We start from the raw sequence: 15,405 nt of genomic DNA on the forward strand, positions 1-15,405 counted from the left end.
GATTGTGGACAGGGGATCCGGCGAGGGTGTCGATTTGGAGAGCCACCTCGGCGGTGTGGGAGTCCCGTGTCTTCAGGATGAGAAATCCCCCTCGGGAGTATCTGACATCTGTGAGTAGGTGGGGGAAATGCGGTTGGAGCGCCGCGTGCAAGTCTGCCGGACGTAGGCGATGGAGGGGATCATGTCCCTCCAAAAAGATGGTATAGAGATGGTCCGGGAGAAAATCTGGACAAATGGATCTAAGTTTGTCCAGCTCTGAGAGCGGCGAAAAGAACCGAAAATCAGCGTGGACGGGGCTCGGCACCGCAGCCAACAGTGTCGGCTCCTCTCTCAAGGCCTGCAAGACCTCCACGCTGAGCGAAAGTCGAAAAAGAAAAGAAAACTCCTACTTGCACTGACTGTCGCGGGGGCGAGGACGGAAGCAAGGAAAACTAACTCTACTGGCCGTCGAAAGCGTGCTAGGTCAGCGGGCTGGAAACGCAAGTAACCAAAATCAAAGCGGAGACAAAAGAAAGGCGTCTGATCCCATTGAAACCGAAACTCCGAGTGGTAGCATTTAAAGCATATCTATATATATAACCTATTGAACGCATATCTGTCCGTCCGTGTAACGTTATGCCGAAAACGGCCACTAGAGGCGCCCCTGTCGTGTGTCGTATTTCGCACATTTAAATTAACAATATAAATTATTTACATTAACAGTATAAATTGTTATTATTCATTTGGCCAATAGCCAATAACAATATAAATAACTCAATATATTTGTAATAGGAATTTATTATTGTCACGGAATGCCTAGAACGCACACTAGAGGGCGTCCTTTAACACAGTTGGTCGGCGATCGGCCAAGCAGTTAAGCTTCGATGCAGCTCTCTGGCAAGGTCTAGGACTTTTTTTTTTTTTTAAACTCTTTCCGCCCTGTGGGCACTAAGAGGGCCTCTTTTTAGTAGGCCCATTATGGGTTCGGCCAGGCCCACAATGGGGCGACCGGGTGGTGAGGGACGGGGCCCGACATATCCGAACGGACCACCCCCCGAAAAATTCCTGGGGATTATTCGACCCGTTCGGATTCGATCCCGGGTCCCCCAGAGCGGTAGGCTGCCACCTTTACCGCTCGGCCATCCGGCCGTCTAGGACCTTGGCTCTCTGGTACTTTTGGTATCTTGTTTCCATGACAATTTGGCTCTTCTCACTTGACAAACTGCCGACCCCTGGTTTAGAACGTAATATTTAAACGTTAAAGAATTCTATTCAAAGTGTTCGATCCTGACAATGGCTACACAGATAGTCGAAAGCGGACGGCCGGATGGCCGAGCGGTAAAGGTGGCAGCCTACCGCTCTGGGGGACCCGGGATCGAATCCGAACGGGTCGAAAAATCCCCAGGAATTTTTCGGGGGTGGTCCGTTCGGATATGTCGGGCCCCGTCCCTCACCACCCGGTCGCCCCATTGTGGGCCTGGCCGAACCCATAATGGGCCTACTAAAAAGAGGCCCTCTTAGTGCCCACAGGGCGGAAAGAGTTAAAAAAAATAAAACTATAGTGGAGCGTGATAAAAAAGCGCTTTAACCTGTCAAATAACGAACTTCGTGCAAACTGAGCAAGCGGAAGCTAGATCATAAACATGGCGAAGGGGCGTGCGTTTTATCACCGTAACATGCAACCTTGAAACCCCTCTATATGGAATCGCGCCACTTAGGGGTGGACTAAAAATTTTAGATTGTCGCAAAAGTTTAGAAAAAGTAACGTTTATGCGTATGAAATAAGTATGTAAAGAAAGGAATGTGTCATATATTTGCTGACGTTTCATATACTGAAATTTTTATTGAGAAAACGTAAATTTTATATTATATTTATTTAAAGAGGTTTGTTTTACACCATATATTATAAGGGGGAGTCGTAAAAACTTCATTGTAAATTCTTTTTGTTGTAAACTCAATTCGCCCTGTGGGCACTAAGATGGTTTCTTTTAGCAAACTCATTATGGATTCGGCCAGGCCATAATGGGGTAGCCGGGTGGTGAGAAACGGGACTTGACATGTCCGGACATATCCAAAAAATTCCCGGAGATTTTTCGACCTGTCCGATATTACTACAAATAAAGGGCGTAAGTGAAACGGATCGAGATGGCGTGTATAATTTTAAGTAAAATACGATAATTTTAAGGGGCGGATACAATATTTTTCTTCCGTAAGTTTGCAACGTGTGGGATAGACGAGATGAGAGAATTGGAAATTTTTCTCCGAGTCGGGTGAAAACTTTAATGACCCGTAGTGATTCATATCCCTATAAAATTAACATAACTAACAGGAAACAAAACCTTTAAGACTGCCTTTTATTAATCAAGAAACATTCTACGTATTTCATTTGTTCAGAAACAAAAAGCTAAGGAGCCCCTTTTGCTTGGTTGTTTGTTTTTAGGTCATGGCAACGCAACAACTTGGGCGATCTGCCTAGGGGGATGCCTTCGGGAGGTCTTTTTAAGAGAAACTGTCCTATTTAGGCGTTACAGACGTGGATAAAACCCGGAAAATTCCACGTGGTCAGCCCGTTCGAGCGAGGCGCGAACCCATGACCGAATTCCCAGTGTTCAGGGAACGAAGACCGCTTGGCTACTGGTGGGCCAGCCCCTTTTGCCTTAAAATATGAAAAGAGAACCTATCCACTTCAGTAATGCGTTTTTGTTTTTTTTATTTATAACTTTCCATATAATTAGAAAATTATAATGATATTATTAACGCAACTATTATCTAAATATTTTTGAAAAAGCATTACTTAAGATTTGTTCAAGTAATAAAATTTTTAAATAGTATAAATTAGGTGAATTTTATTTCGAGTTCACTTTTTGGTGCTTCGCCATCTGGTGGTAGTATTGATTCTGTATTTGTGAGTTGTTTTGTCGCATTGTGTAGGAGAACAACACGTGCTAAGCTGTGCATCATTTTAGGACTGTTTGTCAAAATATTATGATAACATCGTTTTAAACCATAGATCTAAAGCCTTCAGATATAATTATGGGAGCATATTTATCCGAACCAGTAACTAAAAAAGTATCTACAGATTATTCGTCCAAACGTTTGTCTTATGGCGCTTCCTCAATGCAAGGATGGAGAGTCACTCAAGAAGTAAGTTCATTTTTTTTTTCTTTTGTACGAATAGATTTAATAACAAAGTTCTATCAATGATCATTAGAAATGTTTTATTTAGTGGAATGTACTGTACATTTTTAGCAAGTCATTAGTTTGGTGAAATTTTACCTAAGTGCACCGTCATGGCCGCAGTTCCGGAATCTCGATAGCATTTACGATTAGAAATGCAAATTTTTAATTTTCGCGGGCCCGAGGACGCACGTTCTTACCTAACCTAACCTATTCTAATAAATTACCAAATTCTTTTCTTCTGTTTGCTGGAATCAGGGAACACGTTCTAATCTAACCTAACCTATTCTATTCCCTACTAAATTACCAAATTATTGGTAATTTATTAGAATAGGTTAGGTTAGGTTAGAACGTGCGTCCTCGGGCCCACGAAAATTAAAAATTTGCATTTCTAATCGTAAATGCTATCGAGATTCTGAATATGTTGCCATAACTGTGCACAGAGGTAAAATTTCACCAGTTGAACTTCCATTACAAAATCTACATTACCAAACTTAACTTATTTCGGATTATTTACCTTTTGAGGATTTAATAAGTTCAAATTTTTCTTTTTATTTAAAGAAATTTCGAAAAAAAATTGCTTGAAATTTAACCTAAGTTTTAAGCTATTATCACAATCAAATCTGATGGAGTATTTTATCATCTCATATTACAGTAGAATGAATTAAAATAACGATTATAATTATTTTACTTGTAAGCATCAAGTAATACTAATTATAGGAAAATGCAAAAGTACTATTTTTTTATTACTGATTGTTTTAAATTGATAAAACAATTAGTGTTATACATAATATAATCTGTTAATTCAGTTTTAATTTATAATTTATTTTTTCAGTTTTGTATAATTATGGTGTTAAAAAACAACTTCTGGTAGACTGAACATCAAATGTTTAATCCAGAAGATATTCTATAGTATATTAATTTCAAGTAAAGAAAAACGACTTTCAAAAAATGACTTATGTGGGAATGAATTAATAAAGGGAAATTAAAACAATACAATTGATTTATTCTTATATTTTTTAAGCATGATATGGTTATATTAAATATACAATATAACATTAACAAAAAATATGTATTGTCATATTACAAAACACATGTTTAATCAAAATGTTAAATTATCAACATAGATTCTTTCATCTAGGAGTTATGTTGATAATTTAGCTATTTAATTAAAATATTTTGGGAGTTATTATTTTAATTTCAATGCTACAAACTTTTTATTTGTCTTGATTTTGAGATATATTGAAATGGAAAATTTAAAATGCATGAATTAATAATTTTTTCGTGTATAGTAATTGGATTCAGAATCCATTCATAACAGGATCATTCTATTTGAAAAGAATGACTATAAAAGTATATAATAATAATAATAATGTTTCTATTATGAATTGATAATTATAAAATCCTGTAATAGAATCATTGTAGCATTTTCATTAAATAACAACAGAATTTCTGAAAAAATATGTAACACTGATTATATTTGATACAGGATATGTAATTATTTAAATTTTGGTTAAATTGTCATGTTTTAAAGTATTCTATACATAAAATATCTGTTTGGTATATGCTTTAGATCAGGGGTGGCAATCTATGGCATGTGTTCCAAACTTGCACACTGAATGATTTTCAGTGGCACTCTGATTAAATAGAAATATAGTAAAAGTTATATTTTAATTGTTAATTATACATTTAAATGGAAACTGTAGTTCAGTGTAGGCTGTGGTACATAAAAAAACAATCGCTTGCTTGTATATTTATATTAAAGCATGTGCATTTATGCTCCGTATTGCTATCTATGTGTTGTGCATGTGCTTCACATGTAAGAACATAATTCAATTAACAACTTAACTTCAAAATTATATATTTTTGAAATCCATTATAGTCAGACCAGTTTTGAATATATACATACATACATACATACATACATACATACACACAGATATACAGTCGAGTCCGCATAAGTCGACACCCGGATAACTCAACACCATCGGTTAAGTAGTCACTTTTCTGTGGTCCCGGTGACTTACATAGGCATTAATGTTAAAAAAACTCTGGTTTACTCGACACTGTTTAACTCATCACTACTGGATAAGTTGACATACTTTTGCTGTCCCACACTTCGCTAAGTCATCACCCCCTCCTGAAAAAATGAATTCACTCCGCACATATGGTGCAAATTCATTTTTTTTTAGGAGGGGGAGTCGATTTATTTATTAATATATATATATATATATATATATACATACACATACATACATATTAATAAAAATGCCTTAACATTTTATGTATTTTTATGTATAAAATAATAACAGATAAACAAAAAGAAAATATACAATCTACATCAACGTCACACCAGAATCCAATTTTGCATTTTCTCATGCTAGAGCAGTGGTCCCCAACCCTATGCCCGTGGGCACCATGGCGCCCGCCAATTGTTTTACATGTGCTCGCCACTATGCGACCACGATAAAAATAAAAATATTTCGGTTTTCAAAATAAAAATGCTATGTAAAAGTTTTTTCACTTTGAATGATTAACCATTCAAAAGTAGAAATGGCGTCCAACACAGATGAAAACACAAAGCGAAATGCGACCGATCTCTTTTTCCCCTCCGCCAAACAAATCTGCACCAATTCAATTTCCCATACCTGAAATGAAGTAAAACGGTTCGTTCTGAATACCGTAAAATCAAAGTAGGGAAACGTGTACGGCCCGTAGCTTGGAGTGACCTAGAAATTTCAGCAGTCGTTAACTAAAAAAAAAAAGGTCAACAGCCATCCGTGTGTCAGAAGTAATTTCTGCCACGATATCTCTCGCACCATCTAGAAATATTCCTGCATGACACCACGATATCCGCACCGGGTGTCACCCATGCTAATGTCACATTATATAAGATTTGTTTAGAAGCAACTTATTTAAATGGGGCCCCAATTTAAATTTTGTTTAGGGCCACTAGAGGCTTAATCCTGCGCTGTTAACTATGTCCAAATATAAATTCACCTTGAAAAAATAAATGGTGCCCGTCGTCCAGCCGGTATTCTGGAATGTGCTCTTAGGTAGAAAAAGGTTGGAGACCCCTGTGCTAGAGGCATTAAGAATCCTTAGATGTTACTTGCCAACAATTGACAATTGCGAAGATGATGTTTTCAAGGCGTTCGTGATTGTTGAAAAAGAAAGTCTAGACAGTTAAGTGCTCAAAACAAATAACACTAAACGAAGTTTTCAGTTTTTCATCTACAGAGTAGTTGTAAGTGGAGGACACAATGTATTGTAAGCCTATACTACTGTTTAATGCACTACTTATTTTCCTAATTATAGTTTTGTGGTTTTTTTTCCAACTTTGCTTTAGTCGTCACATCGGATAACTCGACACATTTCCACTTCCCCTTGGGGTGTCAACTTATGCGGAGTTGACTGTATATATATATATATATATATATATAACAAAATTGATAGAATCAACTCAGCACTCAGAATAACATTATAACTTAGGTTTGGAACAACACCGCTGAAAGGTTGTCGACCTTTAGATCATTCACGAGCAACCCACAGAACATATGCACTCTGCAGGTTGCTAATATGTGTCCTAATATGTCTGCGAGGTCCTGACATGTGACCTCCAGGGCTTTGGCAAAGTAATTTTATTTTCCTGTTTTTCTGCTTTTAGCTATTAACTCTAATTTAGCTGATATTTGTGACAAAGAAGAGATATTAGAGTAGTTAAGATTTGTATTTAAATCAAGTACACTGTACATTTCTTTTGTTGTTTCAAAATGCAAACACTTAGAGAATAACAGAAAAAAGAACACATTCAAAAGGAATATCCAACTGGACAATATGATCAGAAAAATGAAAATCCAGTATTTAATTTTGGAAAAAAATGTTTTTAGTTAATTTAACTAGCAATTGAACTACACATAACAATGGGATTCTAGAATGAAAAAATTAGCTGAAAACATTTATTTCAAAATTAAATGCTAGATTTTAGAGATTTTTCTGATTTTTTTTTTAGAACGCATACATTCTTTTTTTTTTTTTTTTCATTTTCTACATATATACATATTCTCGTTCTCATAATCCAAAAAGGATGAGCGGCAGGCAAAAGGAGACTACAAGCATACAAATTGTCTATTCAGCAATTTTTTCCACACTTTCCTGTCTAGACACACCTTTTACTTCAGACACATTCATGCATCTTCTAGCAAACTTTTTCACATTCTCTTTCTGACTCAACATCTTATATACTCATTCACTTGTTCCAACTAAGACTTTCTAGGTCTTTCCCTACCATGCTTCCCACCTACCTTTTCCATGTGTAGTCTCTTCAACAGTTCTTTCATTCTCTCAACAAGGTCAAACCATTGTAGATCTGATTTACTCACCTTTTGAACCACACTCTCTTTTACCCCACATTCTTCCATCACTTGCTCATTTCTTACATAGTCTTTGTTATGCTTGCTATATCTCCTCTCAAATACCTCATCTAACATGTAGTAATGTGACTCTTCTGCCATAACCAAGTTTTGCTACCATACATGAACACAGATACCAGAACACTCCTGTACACAACCATTTGTGCCTCTTTGGACATCCTTTTATTCATTGCAAATTTACTCTTGCATTCATTGTCTATTCTTCTATTCCTATCTATCCTGCTTAATTTTCTTGAACTAGGAATTATCTTTAAGAAGTATATTTGTCAGAATGAAGTTATTTTAATAACATAAATAATTATTAAATTTGGATTAATTTTTAATTATATTTAGATATATTTTAAAACTTTTGGCTTAAACAGAATTCAAATTTTTAATTCTCTTCTAATGCACAAGTACATTGCTAGCTATATCATTCAAAATATTCAAGCAAATATTCTTTTAACTCAAATATATATTAATTTTTGACAAATGTATAACTATAATGGCTATTTATTGTTACACTAATCTGGAGTTATGCTTATATATTTTGTAAATGATGTTTAACATGTATACATGCTAGGAACACTAAGAGAGTAAATGAACCAAATAAAAATTCTAAGTCAGCAAAAAATGAGAAATGATATGAACTAGAATGGAATTGCCAAATATTGGTTTCATTGAAAATTCTCTACTGACTGACTAGTGCAAGCAAATTGGTTTTTGCCCCTGGTCTTTGAACAAAAAGAACATTTAAAAAATGTTTTTCAAATGTTCTTTTTGTTCTTTTTCATTTGAGTGTTATGTTCTGCTGGTTTTTGTTTGTAGGAAAAGGAGACAAGTAAATGTTAATGATGGATATGCAAAGTTTTTAAGTGTGTTGTTGTTGTTGTTGTTTGCTTATTATTCTAGTGTAAATAGATGATGTATTGGGTGTATAAATATGACTTTGCCTTTTTCCTAGTAAATAAAAGACATTTGTTTGTTTTTAAAATGAAAGAAAGATTTATTCAAAGTATTTTCCATCAGAAGCTACTACATTTGCTTATCTATCAGGCAACAGATTCCACGAAGGAAGTCTGGTTGTTTTGAAGTAATCCAGTCGTGAACCCAGTATTGGATATCCTCATAAGAGCTCTTTCCAGTAAGATCGCTGTACATGGATTGAAACAAATGGTAATCTGAAAGAGTGATATCTGATGAATATAGTTGGTGGGGCAATCCCAGCAAAGTGGTTCTAGAGTTTCCATGACTGGTCTTGCAACATGTGGGCAAGCATTGTTGTGTTGGAAAATAACCTTGTTGTGTCTTTTGGCATATTCTGGACATTTTTGCTTTAATGCTTTGTTTAGTTTGACTAACTATTGTTTGTAATGTTCAGCACTGATTGTCTGACTCAGTTACAACAGCTCATAATGTACTACACCTTTTTGGTCCCACCATATATACAACATAACCGTACTTCTATGAATAAGTCTGTTTCAGGATTGATGGACTTAGTTCACCTGGACTTACCCATGCCTTTGGTCGTTTAGGATTGTCAAAGTGAGTCCATTTTTCATCTCCGGTGACAAAAAAAAAACCTCTTCTTTTTGGTCTTTGAATCAATAATTCACATATGATATTTTGATGTTCAATGTCCTTTTCTGTCAATTCATATGGGACTCAATCTCTTTGCTTTTGAACCATTCCCATTGCATGTAGACATTGGAAAATGCATGGTTGGGTAACATTTAATGCAGCAGCCAATTCCAATTGTGTTTGGCAAGGATCTTCATTCAGTAAGACTTCTGATTCTTCATCTTGAAATTTTTTTGGTGGTTTTTTTCATGCTCTTGTCATGTGTATCAAAATCATTATTTTTAAACTGTTGAAACCACTCTTTGCAAGTTGTATTTGATGAAGCATGTTTACCATAAATTTCCAACAGCAAATGGGTATGTTTCTGCTGCAGTTTTCTTTGCAATAAAATAATAAAGCAAAACTTTCCACAAATGCTGTTTTTTTGGCACAAAACTTGACACTTTTAATGAGGTAAAAATAATTATTTACACTTTAAACAGATGTCACATACTTATTTTTAAAGAATGCTGTCAAATTTCCTTTCAAATAAAAATGTTGCCAGATTCAGTTGCATGCAAGCAGTACTTACTAACACTGTCTATTAAGAAAGGGCAGAGTCATATTTATACAACAAATAAATACAACAGATGAATAAAATTCATTTTGTTTTCTGAAAATTTCTTATGAATAAATTTTGAAAAGTGTATAAATATTAAATGAAAATTCATTTATTATTAAAATACTTTTTGAATGATTCTTTTATCAATAATAATAAAAGTATGCTAGTATAAAAAATTAAGTTTTTTTTTAATGGGGGTTAGAAAAGATAATTTAATAACTTAAAATTAGTAACTTAGACTGGAAAAGGTTAAAGCTCAAAGGGATTGTAAAAAGTATTAGAATCCCATTACACGAGAAATAACTGTTAATGTGATAATTTTGCTGTGAATAGCAATTTTTTGTAACATGACAGTGCTTATTAACAGTATTGATGAGGCTATACTGTAAGATAATACTTAAGTTTAATGTAACATTATATGTAATAAATGGCATTTTTGGTTTATTATTCTTATTTTTTTTTTTTTTTTTGTGTACTACATATCAAATTTCAATTATTATGTTATCATTTATCCAAAAATTTATAAAATCATTTATCCAAAATTTAGCCCGATCATTTACGGCAGCTGTTGGTGTATTACGTTGCTATTATAAATTGCAGTCATTATTTTAAAAGCTAAAATATGCAACATTTCACATCTGTTGAATACTTTGGGGTGCATTTCAGAAATGATGCAATTAACATGATTGTTTGCTGTATATTTTTAATGTTTATTATGAAATTGAATAATTGCATGTATTAAAATTTTTGGAATAAAATGAGATGAAACACAGCTTCTTTAACAAGCATCTTTATTTTGATAACTTAAAACCCTGTCATATTTCTATTGTTGTGTCTAACACAGTTTAAAAGTATTGTATGCAACAATCTTTTGTTTTTAACAATTTTAGTTGACTGAGGAAGGGCATATTAGGCCCGAAACGCGGAATGCATACGCGTATCAACTCAAATAAAGATGAAAAGAAGCTAAGTGATCACTGGATTACACTGCATTGTGTGTTAGACACAATTTGCTACTTTCCAGAGATATGCACAAATATGAAGGAAAAATATTGCTGTATGCATGATATGTAGATGATGTATGTATTATATGGAAGGAGAAGCCAGACGTGGAAAAATTTAGTCGAGATATAAACAACAATATCTTCGGGCTGGAGCTAGAAATAGAACAGCAGAGCCATAGAAAAATACATTTCCTTGACATAGATATAGAAGTGGAGGAAAAAGGAAAAATAGCTACTGAACCATCGTAAACCATCGTACACCATCGTACATTCCAGAGATGATACCATGGACTTCCCATGACCCGACGAACTACAAGTTGGCAGCCTTCAGAGCACTGCTTAGAAGAGCGTACATGCATTGTAGCAGGATGCAAGACACAAGAAGGGAGGTAGAGTACATCAAGAAAATAGCAGAAAGTATAGGAATAAAGAGTAGCAAAATAAAATGGTTGGTGCAAGAAATAGAGAAAGGTAATAACGAGCGTAAAGAAAAAGGAGAATTTACTATAATGGAGTATAGAGCTCAATTAAGCAACATATATAGAAGAATAGGAACAGAGAAGAATAAAAAAAAAATAGCATACAGGAGGAACCCTACTGTATGCTATTTTTCTACTCAGCCAGCTACAATATAATTTATATTATAAATTATACAGTAGCTGGCTATACAATAGCCAGCTACTGTATAATTTCAGTTGCTATGGAATGATAAAGTGCCATAGACAGAATGAAAATTCCAGGGGTTTACAGAATACCAGTGCAGGATAAAAAGCGGAATACGGAACTGTATTATATAGGGGCCACAAAGAGATCGCTGGCGGTAAGGATAGAGGAACATAAAAGAAATGTAAGATGCAGGCAACCAGTTACGGCATTAACCAACTATGCGGTAGCGGATCCGGACGAGGTGTCTATCAACTGGGGCAATGTGAAAATTGTACAGAAAGTGGCAAATATAAGGCAACTTAAATATACGGAGGCGTGGTGTATTGGCAAGTACAATGAAAAGGGGCAAAGCATTCATTTTAAAGAATCGTATCGAATCGTATCGAATCCCATCCGCTTGGAGAGCGGCCGGGTATGCAGCTGTGAAAGAATGATCTGAGATTGCATAGCCAGAAAGTTTAAAAGCATTCTAAATTGTAAAGAGTTTTTCGAACGTATTTTTCGAAATAATGGTTTTTTTGTCAATCCTGAAGAGGGTTAGTAAAGCTAACCGAAAACGTTAGAGTAAAGAATTAATTTTACTGCAGAGTAAAAGTTGTTTGAAGTAGTTTGTTTGTAGTAATGCAGTGTACATAGTAATTAATGAAATTGGTCATTAAATTTAGTATGAGATGGTGTGTTTATTATATAACAGGCTATGAATGTTAATGTTTATATGTAATATGTGTGAATACAAGTTTGGAAAAATGTGTGATTACAACAACACTAAGATGCTAGTGGAACGAGTACTAAACACAGACTGATGATGGTGCACAATCCGGGATTTCCCCTTCTTGTCACTTGTTATGCGAAACGTCTCTCGTTAAGCGAGTCAAATTTTTACAATTTGTTTTGCTTTTATTTGAAACACTTGTTATGTTAGGCACTCGTTAAGCGAGGTTCCACTGTACAATTAAGTTAAGCTAGTCCTGAAATATCATTACAACTGTAGGTTTACTGATTCCAAATCAGAAACTTAGATCTTTATTAACAAATCCTTTTCAGTTTCATCAAGGTGAGCATAAAGTGACCTTTTCTCAGTTGAAATTTACCTGTAACTATTCAAGTTGTATTAATATACTCTAACAGTTTGGTAAACACTTTCTTATTTGGTAATCCACTATTAAATGATGATAAAAACTGATCTTGATAAATATTTGTTGTAGTATTCTGTTCGAACATTAGCCTAAACATTTTTCCCCTATATTCACTAATGTTTGGATGTAACTAGCATTTTTTTTAATTTCATATTTTCTTCTGATATGATATTAATGTAGAGTGAAGTGCATTATTTTGTATGATATACTGGTTCCTCAGTGCTTCTTTCCTCTATAGAATGATTAGGGGATGATTCAACTACTATTGTTTTTTAACACTTTTTTGAAAGAATTATCTGCATTTCGTCTTTTACAGCAACTATAGCATTCTATTTTTATCTTTTATATTATCATGAGATTTGTGTGGAAGCATTGATGATACCTAATCTGGACTGTTGGAATCATTGAATGTTGACCTATGAAATTAATGCAATATACTATGCAACATACTGTTCTGTGTTTATATTTAGGATGTAAATTTGCACTTATTATCTCAAAACATCATAAACAATATTTCTAGAAATACTCACACTTGCAATAACATTGATTAATAACAATAGGAAGTTACAAATTGGAAGTGTTAGTAAGTTCCTTAGCTGTACCATCTGTTGAGAAGTTTTTTGCTGAATACAGTCTATACATAAATATACGTGAATAATAAAATTCTCTAATCTGGCATGCATAGGAATAGTGTTCTGACATATTACCAGATCCTCTGTATTTTGCTAGCTTTGTTAATATAGGCATTGTAAATAGTTTATAAATTATTCTATATATTGCATGTTATTGTGTTTTTTTTCCTATACATTTTCACATGTGCTTTCAGTTTCTCTTAATAGAGTAAGTGGATATTAAACATATAATTAAATAAAAAAAATGTTTTTATTCATGTATTGTATTTATGATTTAGCTATATATGATATGATTTGATTTATGTACCAAATTTTTAGTTAGCTCTATTTTTGTTTTTTTGTAATCAAAACCAAATTTATGTTTTAGCCTCAATAAGTCTAAAGTATGTTGTTGACTAACCAGTACCAGATATCAGATTTTTACAATATATTTTAATATATTATATTAAGATATATTAGATATATTTTATATTATTATTTAATGCAATGTATTTATTTATATTAATTCTATTTAATGTATTAAAACATAATATAATTATGTTTTTGATATTTTTGATATAATCATGAACTAAAAATCATTATTGTATTGAAATTATATAATTATTGAAGAAATAGTTTAATATACATACAGTGTATAAATAAGTTTAAAAAAATATATAATTTTATTTTCAGGATGCTCACAATTGTATCCCTGATTATGATGAAAAAACTTCCTTCTTTGCTGTTTATGATGGTCATGGAGGTAAGTTACTAAAGTAAATAAAATGCATTTTTTTTTTTTTTTAAACTATAATAAAATTAAATTTATCTTATCTCAAGATTCATTAAATTTTTAGAAGTGTTCTGTTTTATTAGCTAGTTATTGAGTAAAATTAATATATCATTAGAAAAAATGATTATATGTTGTAGATAAGATTATTTATATGATTGAACTATTATCAAATTCATATCAACATAAAAATTAGTAATAAAAATAACTAGGCTAATTAGCAAAATGTTTGAGTCTCATATTCCTGAGATATGTAGTTTAACATATTTCTTCATTGTCTTTCTACACATCTAGGGAGACAGAAATAAAATAAAATAAAATTTAAACTTGAGATATAAATACAGTCAGGTTCCCAAATCACAACCATCAAATACATATGATGATACTTGGAAACTATTTTGCACAGATACAAAATTTGAGAATGCTGTTCATAATAGGCATATTTTAAAACTAATACTAATACAGGTACTTTACGACCAAGTTCCGTTCCGACGACTACGTTGTTAAGCGAATTGGTCAATAAGCGAGGAGCTTGTGCTGGGAATATAGGGTTGTTGTAAAATTATACAAATTATGCAACAAACTTCAAATTTATTCATAAAAAGACTATTATAGTATGCTATTAGCCTATTATAGTACTATAAGACAATTATAGTACGTGCAAGCCTATTATAGTACGCTTAGTGTGCATGTCACCATTCGCCACTGATCGACACTCAAGCTGAGAAAGGGGATTCCCCGAATTGCAGGTTGAAACTTGAGTGGTCATTAAGCAGATAGGTCATAAAGTGAGGAGTACCTGTATCTTTGTTTAAAACTTCTAAATGATCCACACTATGAACTGATCTATAATCATGCCCTCCTAGATTGAGACACATTATCATTTTCAGATTCATATTTAACTGTTTCATTTACAAAATGCTAATACCATGAATGCTAACAAGAAATATGGAGGTTTCCTGCAAATAATATTGTTAAAGCTGCTATTTTAAATGTTGTGTTACAGATAGAATTACTTGATTCTGAATCAGACGAGGATGATCTTATTGTGGATATAACTGTAGAAAAAAAGAAAGAATAAAAAAGAAAAGTAAGGTCAAATAAAAAAGATAGAAACTTTTATTGAAGAGACTGTACCTTTTTATAATCCAACTGGATTTTAAACCACACTTAGACTTACAAGAGAATCTCTTGAAAGTCTCCTTTATACGAACTTATGTAGTTTTGGATTATTATTAATGCTGTTCATTTTTTAATGATTTATTTAATGCTTTAAACATAACATTTCTGAAGATTCCAAATGCATATGAGGTAAACTTCACTTTTAATCATAAACAATGAGTTGAACTTAATTTTTTCACATATGTTTATGAAAAAAGTCATCTAAAAGCTATTGAACCTTACACAATAAAAAAACATCATTGTAAACATTTTATACAATAAATACC

At 33.2% G+C, this 15,405-nt stretch overlaps 1 protein-coding gene across 1 annotated transcript in view; it reads left to right on the forward strand.

The window, feature by feature from the left end:
• The first annotated feature begins 2,869 nt into the window (after positions 1-2,869).
• Positions 2,870-15,405, forward strand: part of LOC136975076 (protein phosphatase 1G) — a 75,711-nt gene continuing 63,175 nt past the window's right edge. Inside the window, exons 1-2 of the mRNA XM_067270073.1 lie at positions 2,870-3,123; positions 13,861-13,930. Of these exons, the coding sequence (XP_067126174.1) occupies positions 3,013-3,123; positions 13,861-13,930 (181 nt within the window). The 5' untranslated portion in view covers positions 2,870-3,012. The remainder of the gene's footprint in view (positions 3,124-13,860; positions 13,931-15,405) is intronic.

The sequence above is a fragment of the Centruroides vittatus genome, unplaced genomic scaffold (genome assembly GCF_030686945.1).
Source record: "Centruroides vittatus isolate TY-2023 unplaced genomic scaffold, ASM3068694v2 contig_364, whole genome shotgun sequence".
In the NCBI taxonomy this organism is placed as follows: Eukaryota; Metazoa; Arthropoda; class Arachnida; order Scorpiones; family Buthidae; genus Centruroides; species Centruroides vittatus.